We start from the raw sequence: 10,216 nt of genomic DNA on the forward strand, positions 1-10,216 counted from the left end.
TAATTATTATTATTATTTAGATACCTGTATAAATCAATATTATAAATTTAAATAATATTTACTTAATATTTTATAATTTTTAAAATATTTTTTTTTTAAACTATACTATATACAGTATATCAAAACAATGTAAAATTATTAATTAATTTTATAATATATATATATATATTAATAATAATTAATAGTTCATATTTAAAAATAATAATAATAAATAATTTATTAGTATAAATAAGGAGAGGATATAGAGAGACTATATTATAAAATTATAAATTATAAATTTAACTATTTAATAATTATGTTAAATTACTAGTTACAGTTTTTTAAAATTTTGTTTACAAAATTTTTATAATTAATTACAATTTAATTTTTCACTATAATTAACTAAATAAATATTTAAAAATATTTATAGTAAATAAAAATAAATTTTTTTCTGACATAGAATTGATGTCTATATTTAGAAAAATAAATATTACTATTTATGTAAATAATAATTATATTTATTTATTTGTACAGTTTTTTTATAAATAATATTTAAATTTTTTAAAGATTTTTTATTTAAAAATTATTGTTTTAATATAATAATAATTTAAATAGTTAAATTACATTTTAATCTAGATAATTAAAAATTATTTATTTGAATTATATTAATTACTTAGCAAATATTTATGGTTTTACTATTTTTATAATTTAATAATTTAATTTTTTTTAACTTGTTATTAATATTAGATTATATAAAGTTTTTTTTAAAAAATTTATTTATAAAATTAATTTTTGTAGTTAGATAAATTTATCATTTTATTATTTATCAATTTAATAATCATTGTAATAAAATAGTTACAGTTTTGTATTTTATTTACTAGTTTTAATTTATTTGTGTATTTTTCTATAAATATAAAAACAATGATTAATTTAAGTAATAATAATAATAATAATAATAATTTAGTAAAATTACTAAATTAATTATTGTAATCTACTCTATAAATTTTAATAATAATAATTTTTAATTAAATAATGGTAATTTTTGTGTAATATATAACTAATTTTTTTTTTAAATAAAACAATTTTATAAATTATATTTTTATCTATTTACTAAATATTTTAATTAAATAGTTACATTTTTTATTTTATTAGAATTTTTTTGTTATTCAAATAAAGTTTGTTGGTTATTATATTATATCTTTTATTATTTTAAATATTTATAATAAATGTTGATTTAATTATATTATAATTTTTGTTTACTTAAAATATATATTGAATAATAAATGTTTTTTTTTCAAATATATATATATATATTTGTATAAAAAAAATCATATAATGTATATCTAAATAATATTTACTTTATAGACTAACAAAATATTTCAAATATTTTAATTAAATTTTATACAAAAAAAACATATTTGATTAGCAAATAATTTATTATTTTTATAAATATTCATCAAATTAATATTGTTTTTAATAAACAACATTAAATGCGTTTTTATTTTTGTATTAATTATTAACTAATAATTATTTTTTTAGTAAACTATTATTCAAAATCAATAATAATAATGTTTAATAATAATAAATTTCAAACTAATTTATTAATACTAATAATAATAATAAATGTTATAAAATTTATTAATTGCTTAACAAATACAAAACAATTGGCAACAATTAGTGATAAACAAAATCAATTAATAAATATTAATAATAATAATACTATTAATAATATTAATAATAATAATACTATTAATAATATTAATAATAATAATACTATTAATAATATTAATAATAATAATACTATTAATAATATTAATAATAATAATACTATTAATAATATTAATAATAATAATACTATTAATAATATTAATAATAATATTACTATTAATAATAATAATAAACAAAATGATAAACTTGTAATCAATGCCTACTTTACTAAACAAGAGTATACTTTAGACATGACATACGCTAATCAAAGTGTAATTATTAACCATTTTATTAACTAATTATTAACTAATTTATTAATTATTATCATAATTTAGATACAAGTGTCAGGTCATGCACTGGTAGACCAAGTAATCAACTGTACTATTGGTCAGCAAATGTTTGGCCACCAGTGTATGAAAACGTTAGGCCAACTATGGCCACAACCTCCCGGAGCTGCATCTGCTGATCGACAACAACATAATATACCTGAGTTTAGTTCAACCGAAAACCGGGATCTCAACTATACCTATAGCTATGATTTTCTAGGATTACCTACCAGTGCTGGTGCTGCTGCTAATAATACAACTATACCACCTATAGTTAACCCGATGTTTGACCAGTTAAGGTGTTGCCTGATCTATGATTTAGTTGACTGTTTGCACAGTCAGTACCGCAACCGTTGTCCGAGTCTAGCATTTCTGCCCATCGATGAAATGCTACACATGTTTATGATGCAAATTGTCGACAACTGTCCCGCTTATCATATATCATCGGGTAATGAACTGTTTAGCGCCGTTACCTACAATAGGTATGTCGAAGACAGTCCTACTATTACTAGTAGTAGTAGTAGTATAGAGTGTAGGAAACAGTTTGCTAATAAAACTACAGGTTCTCAACAACAACAACAACCCAAACAAAAATTCAAAAACAATTCAAATAATTTCAATACTAATCAAGTTTTTATTGTTTATACAATAATTATTTGCTTATTTGTTAATTAATTTTAATTAACAAAAAAAATTTTTTTTAATTACATATCATTTAACTAACAAAATTAAAAAAAATATAATATTAAATATTAAAAAAAATTTAATTTTTAATTGAAGCTCCGGGATATGGGGGGGGGGGGGGGGACAGGGATGATCTATAACTCAACAATTAAAAACAATAACAAAATAAAAAATTAAAAAAAAACATAATATACTAAATACATTAATCATTATTAATATGTGTATTTTTTTTGGGGGGGGGGGCGGGAGGGGAGAAATTTTCTCAACAACAAAATTTATTTTTTTTTTTGAATTAAACAATTAGTTTATTAGTTTTCAAACCGGTTAACAATTCATAGGATGTTATCATAAAATACATTAAGTTATACATAAAAATTTTGACAATTGTTTGACGATATAAACCGGTTATCAATAATAGACTATAGATATAGTAACCGGAATCGCATATTAGATAATCTAATAATAGTTGTCTACAAATACTACCGACACCACCACTACTATTACCACTAGTAGTAGTAAATGTATGCCAAACTTTACGCTGATTTGGACACTCAAAGTGTACGGGTATGGTATGCAAACGGGTCGGACACCAGCACCGATCGGCACGAAACCACTGGCTATGATGACGCCAAACACCCGTACGATTGGCCAGAAAACCAATCAGAAAGTTATCTTCGGGTACACCAGCAACCGGTATGTCCTGATGTTTGGCCAGTCCGGCCAACAGTGTATCCCTGGATTGGTTGTCCATAATATAGGCAGCACCGGCTACCGTAACCGGTACGGCATCTGAATCGCTTGGCCAGACTTCGGGCGATACATAATTGGTTTCGTATCGATAGCGGGGTACCAGTGCTGCCAAATGTGCATGACCATGTATACCTGGTGACCGGCTAATATCGGGTAATACCCGTACGAGTAGATCAATATTGACAAACACATCGTCGTCGAGTTTCATCAATAGTCTAGCCGTTGGACATCGGTTTCGGTGCCAACCGATCATTGCTATGGCTTTCAGTGTACTGTTTCGGTAGTGATCGTCGAAACCAAATTGCAATATATCATCGTAACGATTGGATTCCCGTACAATCAGCTGCTGATGGTTGTCCATAGGTTGCCGCCGCCGACACTGGCCAGTTATAAACCATATGTCCAGTCCGGGGTATCGTTGTTTGGCTGCACCCACCCATCCCCGGCGTAGCTGTTGTCGCCTATCGTAGAACTTACGGCCCGAACAACCCGTATGTATGAATATAGTAATGTCTGGTCGGTGGTGTCGGTGCTGTCGATGACTATCACTACTACTATTACTACTACTACTACTGTCATCACTACTACCACTACTACTACTACTACTGCAATGTCTGTGTTTTGGTTCAATTGTTACGATTCGGGTCAGCGATAGATAGTGTTGTCGTAACCGTTGTTGGCTTTCTTGTTGATCATCAGCACCGGTATGTTGTTGTTGTCCATCAGCACTAGTATGCAGTTTATTATTATTATTATTATTACATTTTTCTAATAATAGATGATAGCTAACTAATATAATTAATTCAATCAATAAAATTATTGATATAATTAAATAGTGATTTTTCATTTTTATTTTTTTTTTTGAATAGTTTTGATTAACTGTTGTTATAAAATTTAAAAAAAATAACTAAATTATTATTTTTAATATAATTCAAAAAAAAACAAAAAATTTATTAAAATATATATAGAATTAATTAAATTGATATCATTATCTATTAAAAATTATTGAAATAAAAATTTTTAGTTTAATTAATTAATATATTTTTATTAATAATTATAAATATTGTTTAGTTAAATGTAATGAATGTGTGATTTGCAAATAATATTTTATTTTAGTTATTTTTATTTTCAATAGAAAATAATTATAACAAATCATTTAAATAAATAATCAGTTTTTTACAATTTATTATTATTTAGTAATTTACAGTATTTTAACTAAATAAAAATTATTATATTCAATTATATTAATATTTATATACTACTACTACTACTACTACTACTACTACTACTTATTCAAACAAAATTAATAAAAGTAATTTTTATCTAAAATTTAAAACAATTAAACTAAATTAATTATTAATTGATAATTATTTATCAAATATAAACTAAATAATATATATATATATTTCTATTTATTAAGATATAATATCCATAACCTAATTATTATTATTTTTTATTTATTAGTTATTTAATAAGTTGTTTGTAAAGTGTTATTATTATTATTATTATTATTATTATTGTATTCAATTAGTAAATAAATAACAAAATATTTTTTTTATCAATTATTTATAATTTATCATATGTAATAAATAAGTTTAAAGTAAATATTATTATTTTTATTGATTTATTTAGGTTATCTATATTTTTTTTGTTAATAGATATTATTGCAAACAATTGAAACAACTTTTTTTTTGATAAAAAAAATTATTTGAAAAAAAAACTATTTTTATTTATATTTAATATATTTAATTACTATTATTTTCGATAAATATTATTGTTGTTTAAAAAAAATCATTATTATTATTATTAAATTTTATACAATGAAATATTTTTGTATTAATTTAGTAGTAATTGCTATAATTATTATTTTAATTATTAATAATATAGTTTATATGAAAACTATAGTCAATAATAATACTAATAATAATATAAATGCCAAATGTCCGCAACCGACCGGTCAATTTCAGCACCCGATCTACTGTGAACTGTACTATAACTGTTGGAAAGGTATCTCACATTTGTCTAACTGTCCCCAGAATCAGGTATTCGACTCATTGGTCAATCAGTGCGACTACTGTGATCAGGTTGACTGCGGCACCCGGCGTCGGAAAACACGTATAACTAATATTTATTTATTTAATTAATTAATTAACTTATAATTATTTATTTTTAATTATTTTAATTTGCATATAAATTTATTGAATTTATTTTTAAAAATTTTATTTATTTATTTTTGTTGTTGTTGCTATTTTAGCATGCTACTTTAAATTAAACTTCAAAAAAATTCCAAACATATAATTATGAAAATTTAAAAATTTTGAAAAATGTTTAGCTTTTATATAATTAATTAATTAATTTTTTTAAAAAAATGTTTATTTTCTTATTATATTTTATTTAATTTTTTTAAAAAATTAAATAATTAACTAATTAATAATAGCAATAAAATAAATAAATAATTATTTAAATCCAATATAAATAACTATTATTATTATTATTATTAAATTGTATTATAAGTATTTAATAAAATTATTATTAATTTGATATACATATAACTTAATATTATATTTTATTATTATAACATCATATGAATTGCTAATCTGTATGAAAACTTTTAAAAAAATAATTATATTAAATTTATAGACTATAATACATAAAATTTTAAAAAACAAAATAAAATAATGACTTTTTAAAAAATTATTTATTTAGTTAAATAGTAATTATAACAATTATATGCAATATTATCTTCAAATTAAAATAATTATTAAAATTTTATTTAATAAGTAATTTTGAAAAAAAAAATTTAAATAGTATTTTTTTTATTCAAATAAATAGATTAAATAATTTTTTTTCATATATTAATAATATTTATTATTTTGATTGTTAATATTTTTGTTGATTAAATAATGAAAAAATATTTAAAATTATTATTAATTACTATAATAAGTCAGTTAATAATTTTATTAAGTTATCGACAATTTATATATAAATGCAATATAATTATTGATGAAAACTACAAACAACAACAACATACCGGTGCTGATGATCAACAAGAAAGCCAACAACGGTTACGACAACACTATCTATCGCTGACCCGAATCGTAACAATTGAACCAAAACACAGACATTGCAGTAGTAGTAGTGGTAGTGGTAGTGGTAGTGGTAGTGGTAGTGGTAGTGGTAGTGGTAGTGGTAGTGGTAGTGGTAGTGGTAGTGGTAGTGGTAGTGGTAGTGGTAGTGGTAGTGGTAGTGGTAGTGGTAGTGGTAGTGGTAGTGGTAGTGGTAGTGGTAGTGGTAGTGGTAGTGGTAGTGGTAGTGGTAGTGGTAGTGGTAGTGGTAGTGGTAGTGGTAGTGGTAGTAGTGATGACAGTAGTAGTAGTCGACAGCACCGACACCGACCAGACATTACTATATTCATACATACGGGTTGTTCGGGCCGTAAGTACTCAGATAGGCGACAACAGTTACGCCGAGGATGGGTGGGTGCAGCCAAACAACGATACCCCGAACTGGACATATGGTTTATCATTGGTCAGTGTCGGCAACCGGCGGACAACCAGCTAATCCTAGACGAGTCCCTCAGATATGACGATATACTGCAATTTGATTTCGTCGACGACTATCGTAATCTATCGTTGAAAACGATTGCAATGATCGGTTGGCACCGATACCGATGCCCATTGACCCGACTATTGTTGAAAGCCGATGACGACGTATTTGTCAATATTGATCGGCTAGTCGTACAGGTATTGCCCGTTTTTCTGGTCAATAGTCGACAGCAGCCGCCGCCGCCACTGGGCATACATGGTTTGATAGCATTGGGACAATTGGTTTCCCGTTATAGGTATCAAATGTCTAGAAATTTATATATAAAAATTAATATTAGGGATATTTCTAGTAAATTTCTAAATAGAAAATTTCTATCTAAATATAAGTATTAGTATTTTAATTATTAATTAATTATTTATTAAATTATATTAAACTGATGATGAATAAAATTTTACAAAACTGGTTATTATTATTATTATTTAAATAATTTTAATTATTATTATTAAATGATTTTTAATTATTATTATTAAATAATTTTAATTAATATTAAATAATTTTAATTATTATTAATAGATAATTTTTAATTATTATTATTAAATAATTATAATTATTATTAATTATATATATTGTATTTTTTATAATAAATCTATAGTATTATATGTCTAATTAAAGGTATCAGAAAAATTTCGTACCCCATACGGTCTGGCCCAGTGGGGCGGGCGGCGGCGACTATCTACCGGTATCCGTATACGGTGGTGCATATCTAATGGACAACCAGACCCGTGATAGACTACTCGATGGTTTACTGGTCGACCAAAACAACAATCGGGACCTGCCTGTAGTCGACATACCCGAAGATCTGATGCTAATCGGTTTGCTGGCCAATCGTACGGGTATTCATCTATATTATAGCCATCAATGGTTTACGGGCGACAATTGCCAGTGTCCTAATCGTTTGCATACCGTTCCCATACACTATGAATGTCCGAATCAATGGGAAATTTGGCAAACATTTACTAATAGTAGTAGAAGTAGTAATAATAATAATAATAATATTGTTAGCAAACTATCCGATATAATTAAATGTGATTTCGGTTATTATTTTAACCGATTTCTATTGCAAACCGGTTATTATAATCAACCAGTTATCCAAATATTTTTACAATCTCTAAGCTATCTATTCAGAGTCATACTTGAAATTTTAACAAATATTAAAAGTGATAAAATAATTGTTTAGTTTTAGTTTTTTTTTATCAATAATTTAATAGTTAATTATATAATAAATTATTATTGTTTTTAAAAAATTATTATTAATTTAATTTAATACAAAAAATTATTATTAATTTAATTTAATGCAAAAAATTATTTTATTATAAAAAATATTTTAAATAAATTATTTTATATAAATTATTTTATATTACTAATAATTTTTTTCAAATATAGTTATATAAAATAATAAAATAAAATAATGACTTGAAAGTTTTTTTTTAATAATTTATTTATTTAGTTAAACAGTACTTTGAAACCATTATATGTATTATTAATAATAATAATAATGTAATTTAATTTATAAGTAATTATAAAATACTAAGTATTTTTTAAAAATTTAATTAATATTTTTTTTTTGTAATAATAACTATTATTATTAATATTAATAATTTTTTTGTTTTAATTATGAAAAATTTAATTAAATTATTACTAATTATTATAATAAGTCAGCTAATAATTTTAGTAATTTATCAACAATTTATCTATAAATGCCATTCAATAATTGTTGATGACAACTACAAACACCAACAACACCAACAACACCAACAACAACATACCGGTGCTGATGATCAACAACTAAGCCAACAACAGTTACGACAACACTATCTATCGCTGACCCGAATCGTAACAATTGAACCAAAACACAGACATTGCAGTAGTAGTAGTAGTAGTGATGACAGTAGTAGTAGTAGTAGTGGTAGTAGTGATAGTCGACAGCACCAACACCACAGACCAGACATTACTATATTCATACAGTCGGGCTGTTCGGGCCGTAAGTACTCGGATAGACGACAACAGTTACGCCAGGGATGGGTGGGTGCAGCCAAACAACGATACCCCCGGCTGGACATATGGTTTCTAATTGGTCAGTGTCGACGTCAACCAGTAGTGGACAACCAGCTAATCCTAGACGAGTCCCACAGATATGACGATATCTTGCAATTTGATTTCGTCGACAACTATCGTAATCTATCGTTGAAAACCATTGCAATGATCGGTTGGCACCGATACCGATGCCCATTGACCCGACTATTGTTGAAAGCCGATGACGATGTATTTGTCAACATCGACCGACTCATACAATTGTTACCCGATTTCGGTAACGGCCTGTACGGACATATATGGCCGGGACCAATAGTACCCCGATTCAAGCACGAAGTAAACTATATATCCCATACTGTCTGGCCATCGGTGAACATCGGCGACGACTATATGCCGCCAACTGTTATCGGTTCGGCCTATATTATGGACAATCAGTCACGTGACCAACTGTTAGCCGGTTTATTGGACAACAATCAGTTGGACATACCTGTTAACGGTGTACCCGAAGATGTTTTCATCATTGGTTTGCTGGCCAATCGTACCGGTGTTCCGCTCATACATAGTCCCTATATAATGTTTGATCAGTGTCTATGCCCTAACCGTTTGCATACGTTTCCCGTACATTATGAATGCCCCGATCAGTTAGATTTGTGGCATAGATTTACCGAAAATAATACTACAAGTAGTAGTAGTAGTAGTAGTAGTAGTAGTATTAGTAGCAAACTATTGGATTTAGTATGCGATATACCATACTATCTATCGGGTTATCAATGGTATACTAAACTCTATCGGAGGCCAGTTATCAAAATATTTGTCCGCAGTCTAACCTATTTATTATTAGTATTTTATGAATGGTTTACTGGTATTAAAACCGGTAAATATATTGATTAGTTAATTAGTTTTAATTAATTAGTTAAATATATTATTTATCTAAAATAAATTTGTTTTAAATAATTAATATTATATACTATGTATAAAAAATTTTGTACATTTATTAACCATTAAAAAAATAATATATTTTTTAATTAATAATAAATTATTATGATATTTAAATTTATTATATATATAAAAATGTATTTTTTTTATTATAAAAAAATAATTTAATTAATTATTTTTAAAAAATTAATTTGTTT

The 10,216-nt window shown here is 25.1% G+C and overlaps 2 protein-coding genes across 2 annotated transcripts; one reads left to right on the forward strand and one right to left on the reverse strand.

The window, feature by feature from the left end:
- Positions 1-3,104: 3,104 nt before the first annotated feature.
- Positions 3,105-3,807, reverse strand: LOC128953362 (lactosylceramide 1,3-N-acetyl-beta-D-glucosaminyltransferase B-like). The gene is made up of 2 exons (XM_054298846.1): positions 3,171-3,807; positions 3,105-3,115 (listed from the first exon to the last, which is right to left on the reverse strand). The coding sequence occupies exons 1-2, from the start codon at positions 3,805-3,807 to the stop codon at positions 3,105-3,107; spliced, it is 648 nt and encodes a 215-aa protein (XP_054154821.1).
- A 1,571-nt stretch (positions 3,808-5,378) lies between these two features.
- LOC128953363 (uncharacterized) lies at positions 5,379-9,974 on the forward strand. The gene is made up of 4 exons (XM_054298847.1): positions 5,379-5,488; positions 6,733-7,287; positions 7,665-7,997; positions 8,843-9,974. The coding sequence occupies exons 1-4, from the start codon at positions 5,379-5,381 to the stop codon at positions 9,972-9,974; spliced, it is 2,130 nt and encodes a 709-aa protein (XP_054154822.1).
- The last annotated feature ends 242 nt before the right edge of the window (positions 9,975-10,216 follow it).

The sequence above is a fragment of the Oppia nitens genome, unplaced genomic scaffold (assembly GCF_028296485.1).
Source record: "Oppia nitens isolate AA-2021 unplaced genomic scaffold, nextdenovo-longstitch-racon4-pilon3 scaffold21_pilon_pilon_pilon, whole genome shotgun sequence".
Lineage (NCBI taxonomy): Eukaryota > Metazoa > Arthropoda > Arachnida > Sarcoptiformes > Oppiidae > Oppia > Oppia nitens.